At 34.5% G+C, this 17,849-nt stretch overlaps 1 protein-coding gene across 1 annotated transcript in view; it reads left to right on the forward strand.

The window, feature by feature from the left end:
• The window catches only part of LOC144373894 (axin interactor, dorsalization-associated protein-like), a 30,447-nt gene that overhangs the window by 6,527 nt on the left and 6,071 nt on the right, over window positions 1–17,849 (forward strand). The window contains exons 4-5 of the mRNA XM_078036878.1: window positions 3,911–3,974; window positions 4,232–4,338. Coding sequence (XP_077893004.1) covers window positions 3,911–3,974; window positions 4,232–4,338 — 171 coding nt within the window. The remainder of the gene's footprint in view (window positions 1–3,910; window positions 3,975–4,231; window positions 4,339–17,849) is intronic.

Below are 17,849 nucleotides of genomic sequence, written 5' to 3' on the forward strand. Positions count from 1 at the left end.
TTAACTGGTTTCCTTTCTTTTAAAAAAAGGTTTTTTTAAATTTAATGCGTGTGTGTGGTGCTGGGGATCGAACCCAGGGCATTTCCCATATAAGGCAAATCCTCTACCACTGAGCTACATCACTAGCTCTTGGCTGGTTTATTAGGCTGATGTATTCTTTACTTGAACATTTTGAAATCTTTTAAATTCTGCTGAAAATACTAAAACTATGATTGTGAAAGTCTGAGCCATTTTTTCTTATGTTAATTGCAGTAATGTACTGCTGCTTACTCAAGCATATCTCCCCACCACCACCCTGCAAAATTCCCTTCTGTTAAGCCACCCTTCAAGGCTTCACAGAAATCCCACCTCTCCCTGAAAGCTTTCTCTGCTGTCTCTATAGAGGCATAATTAAACTCTGCCTCCTCTCCTGTATAGAATCATTTTAACTATCCATTGTCAGATTCTCACATGTGTTATTTTCACTTGTATTTGTTTTAGTCCTCAAAGAGATTTGAATGAACTCTTCCCCCACCCCAGAGCCTATTGAATGCTTTAAGTGTAGTATGAACTTGGCAAGATTGTGTTGAGTTAAATAGATTTGAATGTTTTGAAGGAATCTTTTCCTATAATTTAAAAAATAACCTTTCAAAATTGAGGCAGCTGCCCATTTTCCTACCACAAAAATGAAACGCGTCAGTCACCAAAAGCAAAATGCATTTTGATATTTGCCTGTGTGTCATCTTTTGAGGGTTAGCTTCAGGAGGTTGGTAGGTCTGTGCTCCAAGAGAAAGGCTGGGAGTGCTGAATTTTCCATGGTGGAGTAGCATCAGATGTCTGCCATGTAGTGATCCAAAGTGTGTAAGTCCTACCAAATCAGCCAATGAATCTCCAACCCATGACATGCTTCATACTTATGATAATGTCTTTTCTAAAATTCAAGCTCCTCTTCAATTCCTCCTAAGACATCATTGCTAGTATTGGTATAAAGAAAACTCTATGTAAAGTTTAAGCTATTTTAAAAGAACAATAGAATCTGTTATTCCATAGTTGTTGAAAATGTAAACCTATAATACAGTTATAGAAAGTAAAACAGAATTTGTTTTAAAGCTATTTAAATTTGTTCTAAAGCTATTCACATAAATTAAATGTTTCATAGTACTTTAACTTGTAAAAATAATATAACAAAGCTATTATTCTAAAGCAAATACTTCCTCTTCAGAGCTTTGATACCAAAGAAATGAAAATACTATTTAATTATTCTGTTACAATACAAATGCAAGATAACCACTGAGCCACATCCCCAGCCCTATTTTGTATTTTATTTAGAGACAGGGTCTCACTGAGTTGCTTATGCCTCACTTTTGCTGAGGCTGGCTTTGAATTCTTAATCCTCCTAAGCCTCTGGGATTACAGGTGTGCGCTACCACACTCAGCCAAGATATTCTTAATAACCAAGATATTTTTCAACTTTTTTGTTTGTTTTTGACGTACTGGGGATTGAACCCAGAGGTGCTCTACCACTGAGCTATATTTCCAGTCCTTTTTATTTTTATTTTTTAAAACATTTTTAGTTGTAGATGGACACAATACCTTTATTTTATTTATTCATTTCATGTAGTGCTAAGGATTGAACCCATTGCCACATGTGCAAGGCAAGCACTCTACCACTGAACTACAACCCCAGCCCTTTTATTGTTTTATTTTTATTTTGAGACAGGGTCTCCCTACATTGCTTAGGCAGATGAACTTCTAGTCCTCCTGACTCAGGCTTTTGGTACCTGGGATTACAGACACATGCCACCATAGCAGGATCAGCTTTTAAAAATTATTGTTATATACATTTTTAATGGTTGATTTTTTTGCTCATTTCATTAAACTCTTATTGCAATATGATCATTTCTGTGTGTTTGTTTCTGGTATGAGTGAGACATGATCTTTTTGTTACCTGCTCCCCATTCTTGGTATCTATTCCATTGTTGTGTAAGTGATCAATATTTATTAATATTACTTATTAATATTGAGTTGATTTAATAGTTTAGTAACAATGATCATGCAGAAGTATAGAAAATATGTTCTTGTATTAAAAAATAAACAGTACTTCTTAGTGAGATAAGAAATATTAGGATTCTAGTCAACTAGATCAAAAAGGTCATGAAGAGAGTGAATGTCCATTTTAGATTTTCCCTTGCCATTTTGTATACATTTATTTAGGCTGTAATTCTCTCAATAGCCTGTAAAGGAAGTAGCATTCTCATTTTAGAACTGGGAGATTAGAGTATTTATGTAAATGTTCAAGTTATTGTTGTAATTGTAGGGCTAGGTTTTGGTTTAAACCTTCTACTTTGATCTCCTGCTGCTTCCCCTTTGCTTGTCAGACTTAAGTTCCCACAGTCCTTTCTGTGCCTTGAATAAGGCAAACTGTTTCCTACTTGGAACCTTTGTTGTTGCTCCAGCCTGTTCTTTAATACCTGGGAAGCCTTATGCTAGAGCCACTTATGGATGATTCCTCTCATCTCAGGTCTTGGCTCAAATGTCTTCTTACAGTTTAGTTTTGAAAGGCACCCTGTCTACCTTAGCTACTCTACCAGGTTCTCTCTGCTTTTACACAGCATCCTGCTTGTATCCTTCATACCACTAATCACATCTTACATTATCTTGTTTATTTGTTGGCATATTTATTGTCTACTTTTCCTTAGTAAGGTCTAAGGTCCAAATATGAGTTCTTGATTACTGTGTATCTTTAGCACCTAAAACAGTGATTGGAACATTGTGAGTACTCGGTATGCATTTGTTGAGAAGAAGAAAGAGATAAAGAATGAAGAAGAGCTAAAGGGAGAGAGAATAAGAGTGAGTAATGAGAATCTGGGTACAAGTTTCCAACTTCTTTCTCACTGTATGATTGACTCCTATTGGAATAAGTTATGTAATTACAACCTGTTCTTTTTGAATTTCCTTATTTAGGAACCCAATATGCCATACTCCTTTTAACTGAAATCTGCAAGACTCCAAAATTAAAGTCTGAGTAATTAGAGTAAAAACCATGGGTTGCCCAATTAATAATGCTAAATATTCACCTTGAAATAATTGCAGGTAGTCACTAGGAACCCATAAATTGGGAAATGAAACAATAAATTTCATAAAATACTTTTCCAGATACAGATAGAATTGTAGAACATCTGTCTGTAGGCTTACATGCCAGAAAGTAATCAACCAGGACACAAGAGGTGATAGCATTATGTTGTTTGATGACTTCCCTGAGGAGAAAGTCTGCTGTGTGTGTGTGTGTGTATGTGTATGTGTGTGTACACACGTGTAAATATATATATATATATACAAACACACATATATATATGCATGTATATATGTGTGCACACATATACAATAAATTTCATCATAAAAGGAATATTGGAATTATAACCTTGCTGCTACAAACCTTACCAGTGTGATAAGTATTGAGGGAAATCTATTTAGGATAAAGAATAAGATGTGATTATCTATTTCTCTTTAATTAATCATCTTCAGTATCAATCTTTTAATTAAAATACTTCAGGAGAAGAGGTATTCTCTTTCACTGGTACCCCATATCACCTAGGACCTTGTACATTGGAGAACTATTTTATGGTTCATTTTCTATGAGGGCTCTGAGACTTTCCTTGGAGATCTTACAGTACTCTGAAAATACTGGTACCTGCAGTCCACTATGGACATTTTTATTTTGCTAAGACACTCAGTAGTCAATTGCAGAGTCTTAAAATGATAGTGAAGCTCAGAATTTAAAATACATATATTAATGTGTGCTTAATACACTATAAAATAGATTAAAAGTATCAATTTAAGATATAACATATAAGACTAACTAATATATAAGACTTACATAACATGTAAGACTAAGATATAAGACTAATGTTTGTCTATGTCTTTATTCTAGTCCTAAAAAATATTCTCAAATATAATAAAGAATTTCCATTTGATGTTCAGCCTAGCCCATTAAGGTAAATAAATAAGCATCCATATTTTGTCTTCTGATTTTATTATCTATTTTATGCCTGTTTTTCAAATATTTATGTATTTTTTCCCTATCAAATTTGGTATTGGTGATATGACTGGTAGCAATGAGATGATTGACATTGACATTTATATCAACATCAACCTAATAATCAGCATCTTATCTGGGAAGTTAGTGGCTATGAGGGTTAGCTGGTGTATTAAGTGGAGTAGCTCACTAATTTTTCTGTCCTTTTTTATATAGGAGAATTTTAGCCCCTGGTGAGGAAGAGCATTTGGAATTTGAAGAAGATGAAGAAGAAGGTGGTGCTGGAGCAGGGTCTCCTAATTCTTTTCCTGCTAGAGTGCCTGGTGGGTACAAAAAATGTACATTATATAATTCAAGGTCAGGTGTTTGGAACTTACTTTTGTACTTGTTAGTGGCGGGTAAAACATCTCCAGGTTTGCCAATCTTAAGCAAATTATCATGGCCATTCTGTTAGCGGTAGCTATCGGTTTATTGTGAAAGTATCTTACTATTTGTGTCAGGGATCCTCAAAACATCCCATTTTAGTGATTGGCTAGGAATACCCACAGGACTCAGCATATAGCTGTACTCACAGTTGTATTCTGAGTCATTACAACAAGAAAACACAAGAACAAAATCAGCAAAGGGTAAAGGCACACAGGCAAATTCCAGAGGAAACCAAACTTCTAAGAGTCCTCTCCCAGCAGAGTCAAATATGTATTTGATTCTCTCAACATTCTTTCACACCTGTGAAATGAAAAAATATTGTCTATTGGGGAAGCACTGTAGAGATTCAGTGCACAAGACACTTATTGGGGTTAGCATGAACCAAAACTACAGACTCCAGGAAGAAAGCAAGTGTTCAGCACAAACCATATTGTTTGCATGGACGGTTTAGGCACAGTGATCTTCTTAACAGGGCATGATGGGACTCCTGCTGAAATCCAGGTTCCCAGATGCTAGCCATAGACCAACATTGTAAGTAGGCTTTCTAGAGTAACTGTTTGCTATGTTAATTCTTTTCTTTATATATCTAGCTGTTCTTTAAATAATCATATATGATTGTGAAACCTGGACCTGGAGGAATAGATACTAAACAGTTGCCCTTAACAGGGAAATAAAGAATACATAGCAAGTCCTTTTGATTTTTGGAAGATCTTGACAAGGTTGTAAAATACCCTAGTCAAGCACCCTGAGTAAATTATTTGCCTCTTCTACTTCTATACTTTCTTCTGTTCTTATACAGTGCACAGTTTTTACTTCTGATGAATTAGTTCATTTTTGGAAGTGTAGAAATAGCACTGTACTATTGTGATGCATTTTTTTAAAAGACTCTATGCTTTATGGTATAATTAAATATAATATACATATCATCCAGAAAACTTCATAATTAAAGTCATATTTCAGTAATTTAAATACTCTTTGGTAGAAGACGTTTGAAATATAAACAGTATAGGCTTAGACCAATAACATACCTGCGCTTTTGAGTCTAACATCTGCCAATCAGTAGTTAAGTGACTGTACTTAATTCTTTATAAAAAGAGATGTTGACAATGTCTAATTCATAGGGTTACAATGAAAATTAGGCACCACATACAAATCATTTGGCATTATACTTTTCATTTGCTGGGGTAGTGGTGGCTACTGTATTTTCATTATCACCTATAAATGATGCTAACAGTCCTACACCATAGGATTATTAGAAAAATTACAATCACTATAAAATGTTATTGTTAGTGTTTCTTTGGTACAAGGTAATTATTTCCAATATGCTTGTCTTTATGAATAAAGAGCTATATTTTACTTGTTATATTTGTAGGAAATTCAAGATTGCTGAGATGATGTGGTAAATAAATTTGCTAAAATTTTTCTGCATTTTTTATTTCCTTTTCAAACCACATGCTGTAATTGAAATAGATTCCAGTTCTATAAATTTCTGGGTTTGGTTATTTGTTCACTAGTTATACTTCTGTAGCAAACAAGATCCTTAAAGCAGATGATGTAAGTCATGAAATGGACAGGTCTTTATGGGGTTCAGGTTGCTGAGTTGAAAAGAAACTCTGTAAATTAAGTCTATTTGCTATGAAAGATTAAGCCCAAAGTAATTACATTTTTTTATTCTGATATAGCATTTTGGTATTTTATTTCAGAGATACAGAAAGCTAACTAAACCTTTCTATTCCATGAATTATTTTCCTCAAAGTAAGAAAGAGTACATATAGTTCAATTGGCTATATTTGATTTTTGATCATATTTTCCAGGGCCTGTGTCATTATAAAATTGAAAATGTCATTGAAGAACAATTTGACCTTTAACTTAATTATAGAATGGGAAAAAAATTGTTATACTGTGGACATCCAAGATTTCATTCGTGATAAGGCTGTTGTGTCTACATTATCATGGCAGGGTGCTTCTAAGAATTATAACATTTTTATTACCTTTATTTTATGTAATTTATATAATTGTAAGTTTGTTGTACTTTTTTTTTTTTTTGGTACTGAGGATTTAACACAGGGGTACTTTACCAGTGAGCCACATTCTCAGCCCTTTTTATTTTTTATTTTGAGACAGGATTTCACTTAGTTGCTTAGGGCCTCACTTAGTTGCTGAGATTAGTCTTAAACTTGGGATCCTCCTGCCTCAGCCTCCCAAGTCACCTGGATTCCAGGCTTGTGCTATAGCATCTAGCTTATTGTGATCTTTTTAAAAAAAGATTTATTAAGGTGTCCCTTACATATATAAAAGGCATCTTTTTTAATGTACAGCTTTATAAGTTTTGACAAACACACATGGTAAACACTACTACTGTTAAGCTAATGAGATAAAGTATAATATATGAATATGGTATGATCAAGAGTAGTTTATTCCCATTTAAAATCAAAAATGGATTTTTATCCAACCTTTCTTGAAAAGAATAAAAAATTGTTGAACCTTTCTTTGACATTATTATCATTTTCAAAGCCTTCAATTCTCATAAGACAGTAACTTTTTTGTACTGCTTTAAACACTAACTGGCTTAAGTCCAAATAGTAGTTTAATTTTCTTAAGGTAATCTCAGTAGATTTCATTTAAATAGAGGATAAACATTTATAACCTATTATTTATTACCTGAAAATTTATTTATCATGTTGAATATTAAAGCTTCTAAATGATAAACCAAAGTAATACAAATTTAAAAAAAATAGCTGGCCAGGATTATATGCTTATAATCCTAGCTACTTGAGAAATTGAGGCAGGAGGATTGCAAGTTTGAGGCCAGTGGGGGCAACTTTGTCTCAAAATAGAAAGAACTAGGGATGTAGCTCAGTGGTAGGGTGCTTGCCTCACCTGTGTGAAGCCCTACATTCATTTCCTAGTACCACATGCACAAATAGCCATGTCACAATTTTAGACAAAATTTAAAAAAACGTTTCTGAGTGACCTAAACATAAGCCTAGCAATCTCAACATTATTCTAGATTTGTATTGGTTATTCATCTTTTATATAGTCTTAGATATGTACAAAAAATGTTTTTTTGAAACTCAAAATGAAGAGTGAATTTAACTTCTTTAATATCAAACCTGTACTTGTTTCTTTCCTGCATAAATATTCAATTCTGAGTTGAACTTGAGAGTTAAGCAAATATGTATTTCATTTTCAGCTAAAGTGCAGTTTTTTTCTTACCCATGCATATAGGAAGTTGAAAACTGCAACAAAATATTCATTGCTGTTCCATGAATATTAGGGCATCCTTATTTCACAGAATTTCAGAATATATTTAGGGTTAAACAGTAAATACCACCAAAGTGTGCAGATAGACTCTGGCTCTCCGAGCACATCCTTTCTCTCAAAGTCTCAAATTCTCAGACTGAGCCAAACAGTCAGAGCCAGAGTCCCTCATCCAGTCATGTACTTATATTGAAAGGAAAGGAAAATACCATTCAATGTTATCTGGTAGTTCTCCTAGCTGTTTTTCAATAGTTTTAAGGCTTATTAATATTCTATTACTCTCAAGCAGTTTTGAAAGATTTCTTTTTTATAATTTGTTTCTACATGTTTGTTTGTAGTACTGGGGATTGAAGTCAGGGATGCTCTACCACCTAGCTACATCCCCAGCTCTTTGATTTATTTTTTTATTTTGAAACAGGGTTTTGCTAAGTTGCCCACGCTGGCCTCTCTTGCCTTAACTTGCCAAGTTGTTGGGATTACAGGCATGCAGCACTATGTCTGGCTCAGTTTGTTTTGTTTTGTTTGTTTTGTTTTTTAATCCACGAATCTTGTCACTTGAAGTCAAAAGGTTTTCTCCAGAGCTTTGCAGAAATTGGTTCATAGGAAATGTCTATTGAGTAGGCTCTTCATCAAAGCTCTAAGCAACATCTGGCCTGCTTTTTCTTTCTTTTTTTTAAAAGAGAGAGTGAGAGAGGAGAGAGAGAGAATTTTAATATTTATTTTTCAGTTATCGGCGGACACAACATCTTTGTTTGTATGTGGTGCTGAGGATCGAACCCGGGCCGCAGGCATGCCAGGCGAGCACGCTACCGCTTGAGCCACATCCCCAGCCCCAGGCCTGCTTTTTCTTGAAAGTCCTCTGGCCACTCAAATTTTTAACCCAACACCTGTAGTAACTCTTCCTTGCATGCTAAATGGCATCTGTGTATGAAGCATATACCCACTGATTCATCTTAGGTTTTGTGAGAGTATTTATTATTTTTTTCCAGATATGATGGTGACACTTAAGAATTCAGCCATTATCCAAATCACACATTTCTGAACACAGAAAAATACATATTTCTAGTACCAGTCAATAAAGAAAATAAAAACAAGAATATACTCATATAACCTATATACAAACAACTTTAATAAAGTATAATTTTTGACAGACCTAGAAATATTATTGTTTGAATGCTAATGACCCCTAAGATTTTTATCAAACTTTTAATATAATTTCAAAGTGAATAAACTTCTTATGATTTTACTCTTTATCTTGAAAGGTTGGAGCAGTTCCTCAACTACTAATCAGTTACCAACCAAAAGAAATTGTGCATGTGTTTTCATATTTTCACACAATTTGTATGTGTGTACAAATTGCAGATGTGCAGTACAAATTGCAAAATTTTTCTCTTGCTAGATTTTTAAGACCCATTTCATGTTTTGTGCCATTTACAAAATGTTATGACCAAATAATGATTTGACAATACCATTATTTTAAATTATGTTAAAATTATCCCAAAATAATAGAAAATATTATTTTATATATATCCTTTTTATTGGATTTTAAAATTACAAAGAAATGTGCACTTAAAAAATGTGTGTGACAGACTTTGAATTGGTAGTATCAAACATCTGAATTTAATTGCAAGTATGATAAATCTAAAACAAAGAAGACATAAATATATAATCACACACATATGATAGTGCTTAGTTTACATTTTAGATATCATGTCCATCTCTGTCCTAAAAGTATGGACAACAAATTTTGTACTCCTTATTCATGACATTTAATTCACCAAGCACCAAGGCAAAATGAAGACTGACTCACCTCTTATTGAAGTAAATTCCTGTGACAAACATTTGTACAATATCATGTAAAAAGCAAATTCAAATCAGTGTTTTAAAAAAATATAATCTTTGGTAATTTTCCTCTTTTAATGTTCTTACCTAGACAATAATGTACTATTTTGGAACAAAGACTGTCATGCCATTTCCAATTTTGGACTAGAAATTGTCCTTATGGTATGATATGAAATATAAACAATAGAAATTTTTAAAAAGCAAAAATAAAAAGTTGAAAGAAAAGAATGACTTCCTCTTCTGCATGTGAGGACAGGGCCTTAAGGATCCCACTGACCTTCATATCCATGTCACTCCAGACTCATCCTTGGGTTGGTGGTCCTTTTATTGTCTGATTCTCCATGATCTCTATGGCTACACAGAGACTATTGAATGTGAGGCCATCCTACTTGATACTTAGACCTTCATTTTTCTCAGCACCCTCTTGGAACAAAGAAGTTATGTGCGGGGGGGGGTGAGGGGCTTCAGATGTTCTCCCATTGTTTTTCTGTACCTGTTGCAGGTACAGTGGTGTTTCATTGCTGGGTCTGTGTCAGTGCTGTTGGGTGCCCAGCAGAGGCAGAGGCCTTACTTGCACAATTCCCTTTCCTCTCCACAGTGGCAGAGGCTGTAACATTCTTGGCTAGGTCAGATGTTTTTACACAGTTTTTAAAACATTCTTAAGCAAACTTGTCTATGTTTAACAAACAGCCATTTGGGGGATCCATAGCTACCTTCATAAATTATTTTCCACAGATGAAGCACAATGAAATAGAGCAACCTAAGTTTTTACCCAAGTACCACCTGTTAATAAACAGTTTCCATCAACAAGATGGACTTTTTGGTATCCCCTATTACAGTAGTGTGGTAAAATGGTTCCAAACCTTCCAATTCATTGTCATTATTTTATCAGAGTTGTCTTTAGGTTTAGGCTTAGAATCTCCCTCTCACAGAAAATTACACTGAATTCAGTAATTCCTTCCAACTCTTTTTGACACCAGTGAGAGCATGCTTACTCTGGTTGGTGCATAAGAGGTGGTTGGGGGCAGATAAGTCAGAAAAAGACGTGCTTTCTGTGTTCAGTACAACTTGGGGCTCACCAGCTACCAATGGCTTCCTTTGTCTTGCAGTAAAAACTGAAAGTGGAATTAACCAAATGAACACAGTCCTGCTGCTCACTGCTATATGAGTGTTAAAGACCTATCATATTGCTATCTGGGCTACTCAGTCTCTGTCCATTCCTGTGAATGTGCACTGCTCAGTGTACAAAGTTCAAATGTTACTATTTTTTAATCAATCCCTTACTTGGGAGTTCTTAGTGACAGCTCAATAACATCCCTGGGATGTTATTGAAAACTTGGTTTGGACAGCTGTAGCCATTTAGAGTTTTCCATATTTAAAAGTATGAGGCACAAATAGTGGCCTCACAAAAATGTCTATATTCTAATCCTGGGAACCTGTGACTGTTATGTTTACATGGCAAAAGGAACTTTGCAGAAGCTTGAGATGGGGAGGTTCTCCTGCAGTTCCTTTTAAGGCTTTAGGGACAATTAAAATAAAAATGTTAAAATGAGACATGATGGTTAAAAGCATGGACTCTGTAGCCAAACTGCTGTGTGATTATGGATAATTTGTTTTTCTATGCCTCACTTTTCACCTCTGAAAAATAGAACTAAACTATTGTTGTGAGGATTAGATGAGAGGAGTAGGATAGTATGTAGCACAACACAAATACTCACAAGTGTTAGCTATTTCTTATTTACATAGCAGTTCCATTTGGAAGAACATTTCTTCTGATCTTTGCTCTAGATCTGAGAGCAGATGATCTAGCTGGAATAGCACAGTTTACACTGGATTGTGTGTAGTTATTTCTTTCTTATCCTTGTTAGTCTTCGAATTTTATGAATGTAGTTGACTTGTTCTCATATTACACTATGTAATTGGATATGTTAATTCTTCACTTAGAAATCTTCCTTTTAATGCATTGGCTCAATTTACAACTATCATGGTTCTATCTTTGATGCAAAAACATGCACCCTTTTTCATCTACCTGGGAGCTATAGATGGTATGGTATTATTCTAGTATTTGATCTTCTTTTATGTTTATTATTTCTTCACTCATTGATATAGATTCTCTAGCCATTTGTTTACTAGAGCATGATAACCTCTAGAACTGGAAATTCAGTCATTCATTCAATAAAATATTTCTTCAACAAAGATCTGTTTATTCCTTGTGCATACCACAAAAGGAACAGTTCCCACACCTTTCAGGATGCTTATTGTGTAGTCAGCAAGACAGAGCCAAAAGCACATGATTATGATTAGAGATGTGCACCAATGTCGTAGGTTGGCAAAAAAGAAGGGCTGAGGGAGTTCAATAAATCTGGCCAGATTTAGGACTCACTGAGTATGTAAGAGTTGACCATGTAGAGAGAGCACATCATAGAGCATTCTGAAACACCTTAAATAGGCACCTTTCTATGTAATCTATGATCTTAATTACAGTCAGCTTCCTTCATTATGGAACACAATGTTTGACATTCTACCTTGAATTAAACAAGAAATTCAGACTTGAAATCACTGCCTCCATATTAAATTATCTGAAGCATAATGATTACATTAAACCTTACTGTGTAGTCTCAGGCAAAAAGATTGTTGGTAAGGAATATAGCATCAGCCCTATCATTTCAACTGAAAGATCTAGATAATGACAGCTTATAAAATTGACTCACCCCAAAGTAACAACAAGTTTAATATCAACTTGGCAAAAAATAATCTTAACATCAAAAAGACTTTGAAAGTTGTAAAGCAATCATCTTTTGAATGTCAAAACAGGTAGTAAAGAGGTAATACATAAAAGAGGTAACATTCTTGGGGGTTTTTGGGGGTGGGGTGGGGTGGGTTCTTTTTTGTCTTTTTTAGAACTGGGGTTCGATTCCAGGATTTTGCAAATGCAAGGCAGACACTTTGCCACTGAGCTACATCCCAACCCAACATTCTTAATGTATAAAGAAAAATGTTAATTGTAATAACCAAAGCAGAATACATGAGAGGAACAGACAATATGAGCAAGCGTGTGAGCATGCACACACACACACACACACACACACACACACATTTTAAAAATACCCGTTAAACATATAAAAAGATACTCAACTTTATTTTTAATAAAAACATAAATTAAAGCTACTGTTGGAGAGTCTTAGGGGAAATAGATACTTATTAATCACTGGTGGGAATAGAAAAATGGTGCAGTTCCTTTGGAGGGGAATTGAGCATTCTCTAACAACATATAAGTACATATTTTTTCCTTAGCAATCCCATTCCTGAGAATTTACTCTGAAGATGCACCCCCAAAATACAGGAAAAAGAGGGGAAAACATATGCAAATACACAAGATTCTCTGTTTAGGTGTTTTTTATAATGATAAAAAGTTAGAAATAATGTAACTGCCAAATGAAGATTGACTGAATAAACATAGGATGCTGTGGAAAATAATTCAGAAAATCTCCCTGAACTAATGAGTGATTTTTCAAATTATTGTTAGCAGAATTTATCAAGGTAGTTCACATTAGCAGATTAAGGGGAAAGATTTCATAAAGTTGTCAACAATGCAGAAAAAGTTTTCAGTTAAATTTGAAATACAGCCTTGATTTTAAACAATTCTTGGCAAAGAACAGAAAAACATCCTTAACTTGATAAAACATGGCTACATGACATTTACAGCCCAAAATCATTTAATGATGAATTTGAACAAAACAAGATTATCTATTACTTCTTTTCATCAGCATTGTTTTGGAAGCCCTAGCTACTGCACTAGGACAAGAAAATGAAATATAAAAGGGGGGATGTTCTTTATTTGCATATTTATGAATATATAGAGAATATATGCAAAAACCTATTCATAACTCATTAATAAGATAATGCGGTTCCTGGATATAAAATCTGTACAGACAAATCAATTCTATCTCAAACAAGTAATAGTTGCTTAGAAAATGAACTATTATAATATTTATAGTAGTATTAAATAATATCAAGGACCTTATTATAAATTCAACAAAAGAAATATAAGAATTTTATGTAGAAAATAAACCTTTGTTGAAAAAATAAAAGAATATCAAAAGAAAATGAAACTGGAGCCATCTTGAAATTAGAGAAAAAGATGGAAGAGTGACTTAATAATTGTTATGGTTTGTGAGATGTTGAATTATACATTCTCTTTTACTTTTTTTCATTTCTCTCAATTGAATTGTTTATGAGAATGCATTTTATAAAAACAGTGAAGTCATTATTCTTTTTTTCATTTGTTCATAATAGTTATTCTTGACATTAGATTCATTTGGACTAATTATAAATGCATGGAATATAATTTGCTCCAATTCAGTCCCTTCACCCTCCTCATCCTCCCTCCCACTGTTCCCTTTCATCCACTTTACTGATATATTTATTTACATTTTTTAAAATTAGTATCTTATAGATATTCAAAATGATGAGTTTCATTATTGTATATTCACATATGTGCATTGGAAAGTTAGTTTGGGTTCATTCCACAGTTTTTCCCTACTCACTCCCCATTCCCTTCTTTTTCTTTTATTGATTTTATTTTTTTTAATACACGACAATGGACAATTCTTATTACACATATAGAGCACAATTTTTTTTATCTTTGTATAAAGTATGTTCACGCCAATTCACGTTATTCATGTACTTGGTTTTTTTTGCATTACAATTCTTATTACACATATATACCACAATTTTTCGTATCTCTCTATATAAAGTAGGTTGACACCCAATTTGTGTCTTCAGACATGTTCTTTGGATAATGATGTCCATCACATTCATTAGGAGGCTAATCCCCTGCCTCCTTTCTTTCCCTCACTCCCCTCTTCCCTATCTAGAATCCATCTATTCATCCCATGCTCCTCCTCCCTACCCTATTATGAGTCAGCCTCCTTATATCAGAGAAAACATTTGGCATTTGTTTTTGGGGGATTGACTAACTTCACTTAGCATTATCTTCTCCAATAACATCCATTTACCTGCAAATGCCATGATTTTATTCTCTTTTAAAAACGTTCATAGTGTATATATGCCACATTTTTTAAAATCCATTCATCCACTTAAGGGCATGTAGGTTGGCTCCACAGTTTAGCTATTGTGAATTGTGCTGCTATAAACATTGATGTGGCTGTGTCCCTGTAGTATGTTGTTTTTAAGTCCTTTGGGTATAGTCCAAGGAGAGGAATAGCTTGGTCAAATGGTGGTTCCATTCCCAGATTTTCAAAGAATCTCCATACTGCTTTCCAGATTGGCTGCACCAATTTGCAGTCCCACCAGCAATGTATGAGTGTGCCTTTTTCCCCACATCCTCTCCAATACTTATTGTTGTTTGTCTTCATAATAGCTGCCATTCTGACTGGAGTTGTATCTTAGTTTTGATTTGCATTTCTCTGATTGCTAGAGATGTTGAAAATTTTTTCATATATTTGTTGATTGATTGTATATCCTCTTCTGAGAAGTGTTTGTTCAAGTCCTTGGCCCATTTTTTGATTGGGTTACTTGTTTTTTCAGTGCTTAGCTTTTGAGTTCTTTCTATACCCTAGAGATTAGTGCTCTATCTGATGTGTGAGGGGTAAAAATTTTCTCCCAGGATGTAGGCTCTCTGTTCACCTCACGGATTGTTTTCTTTTGCTGACAAAAAAACTTTTTAGTTTGAATCCATCCCATTTATTGATTCCTGGTTTTAATTCTTGTGCCATAGGGGTCTTATTAAGGAAGTTGTGGTCTAACCCACATGATGAAGTTTAGGGCCTACTTTTTTCTTCTATTAGACGAAGAGTCTCTGGCTTAATTCCTAGGTCCTTGATCCATTTTGAGTTAAGTTTTTGTGCATGGTGAGAGTTATTAGTTTAATTTCATTTTGTTGCATATGGATTTCCAGTTTTCCCAGCACCATTTGTTGAAAATGCTATCTTTTCTCCAGTGCATGTTTTTGGCACCTTTGTCTAAAATAAGATGATTGTAATTTTGTGGGTTAGTCTCTGTGTCCTCTATTCTGTACCATTGGCCTACCAGTCTGTTTTAGTGCTGAAACCATGCTGTTTTTGTTACTATTTCTGTGTAGTATAGTTTAAGGTCTCATATAGCAATACTCCCTGCTTCACTCTTCCTGCTAAGGATTTCTTTAGCTATTCTTGGTCTCTTATTTTTCCAGATGAATTTCATGATTGCTTTTTCTATTTCTATGAGGAATGCCATTGAGATTTTGATTGGAATTGCATTAAATCTATATAGCACTTTTGGTAGTATGGTCATTTTGATAATATTAATTCTGCCTATCCAAGAGCAAGGTCGATCTTTCCAGAAATAGTAAATGAATTCAGCAAAGGAGCAGGATATAAATCAATACCCATAAATCAAAGGCATTTCTGTATATCAGTGACAAAGCCTCTGAGAAGGAAATGAGGAAAACTACTCCATTCACAATAACCTCAAAAAAATGATACTTGAGAATCAATGAAAGAAGTCAAAGATCTATACAATGAAAACTACAGAACCCTAAAGAGAGAAATCAAAGAAGATCTTAGAAGATGGAAAGATCTACACATTCCCTTCTTAAAAGGAGAAAGGGAGGAGGAGGGAGAGAGAGAGGGGGAAGGTGGGTAGGGTCAGATCAGAATATGATAGCCCAAAGGGTGAGGTTTTTGCCTGCTGAGAACTTCTAACTGAAGGAGATTGGAATCCCAAAAGCAACCTCAGCAGCAAAGCCTCTGCTCTCCTCCTGCCCTCCTGTCCATTCACCCTTTTCTCCCAAAGCCAGTCATAAAACCTAGAAAGCGCTCTTTCTCTCTTTCTCTTTCTCTTTCCTTCCCTCCCTGCTATTCCCTTACTGTCCCCCTACCCTCCCTTACCCCTCCCTTACAAACCCTCATTCCAGACAGGACCTGCCTTAGGTCCAGAAGGAAAGAAAGCTATACAGAGAGGCCAAGAAGAATCTGACCAGACAGGGCTTGCTGGGACCCTGGCAGCCTTTTACCATTAGCTCACACCCCCTTTTCCAGTCATTTCTACATGGCCATACATTCTTCATGGAACATAAACAAAAAAACAGGAGTTTTCCCTGGATCTGTAGGTCTTTATTTCTGAAGGCTTTTAGGTCAAATAAAATTCTATTAAATAATTGTTATGATTTTTAAAATGTAAAGATATATACTAGTTCATAAATTAGAAGAAGCAGTTTATAAAGATAGACTCTTTCTGAAACTCATCTGAATTTTTATTGCAGTTCCTGGACCTTTTATACAGCTATAGAATTAAGATACTGTATTAGTGATAAGAGGATAAACAGTCCGGTAAGACAGAATAGAAAACTCAGAAAGTGATTGCCACATGATTTATGATTGAGTTGGGACTGCAGATCAGTGGTGGAAAATGTCAGTCTTTTTAATGAGTAGTGCTGAGACAATTGAGTATTTATGTGAAATTGAATAAAATTAAAGCTCCTACTATACACCGTAGTCAATAATTCTATGTGACATATAGAATTAAGTGTGAATGGCAAAACTATGCTTTCAAGATAATACCTTTATGATTTTGGAGTGGGGTAAGTTTTCTTAAATATGACATAAAAAGTACTGATTGTAAAGGAAGATATTAAGAAATTTGAATATTACTAGCAGTAATATAATAATATCTTTTGGAAGAGTGAATTGGATAGGGTGGGGGGAAGGACACTCCCAGGAGGCTGATCATATCTTTCCTAGATCTGATACTAGTTATACAGGTGTATTCACTTTGTGGAAGTTCAGCAAACTGTACTAACAATTTGTGCATTTTAAAATGTATATGCTCTACTTCAACAAAAAGTCTTTATAAAGGAAAACTACTAAGAAGCTATTTGTAAAACATTTGTCCAGCAAAATAATAGAGACCTCCTACAGCTCAATAAGATAGACATCTCAATAGAAAATCGAGCAAAATAATTGAACACACTTCAGAAAAGAGGAAATCATACATTTGATTTATTCTAAAAGGTGCTCAACCTTATTAATCTTCAGAGGAATGCAAATTAAAATGATTGATCTCTTTATACCAAAATTGGCTAACATGAAGAATCTGAGAAAACAGTACCTAGTGAGGATGTAGAGCAATGGGAACACTACTGCACTTGGGCTAGGAATAAAAGTTGGCACAACCACCTTGGGAAATGGATTGTCATTACATAGTAGGTATGGAGGTAACATGCCAGGTGACTTAGTGATTCCCCTGTTTCAGAAATGGGTGCTTATGGGCACTAGAAGATGTTAGAAGAGTATTTATAATAGCC

The sequence above is a fragment of the Ictidomys tridecemlineatus genome, unplaced genomic scaffold, assembly GCF_052094955.1.
Source record: "Ictidomys tridecemlineatus isolate mIctTri1 unplaced genomic scaffold, mIctTri1.hap1 Scaffold_52, whole genome shotgun sequence".
Classification (NCBI taxonomy): Eukaryota; Metazoa; Chordata; class Mammalia; order Rodentia; family Sciuridae; genus Ictidomys; species Ictidomys tridecemlineatus.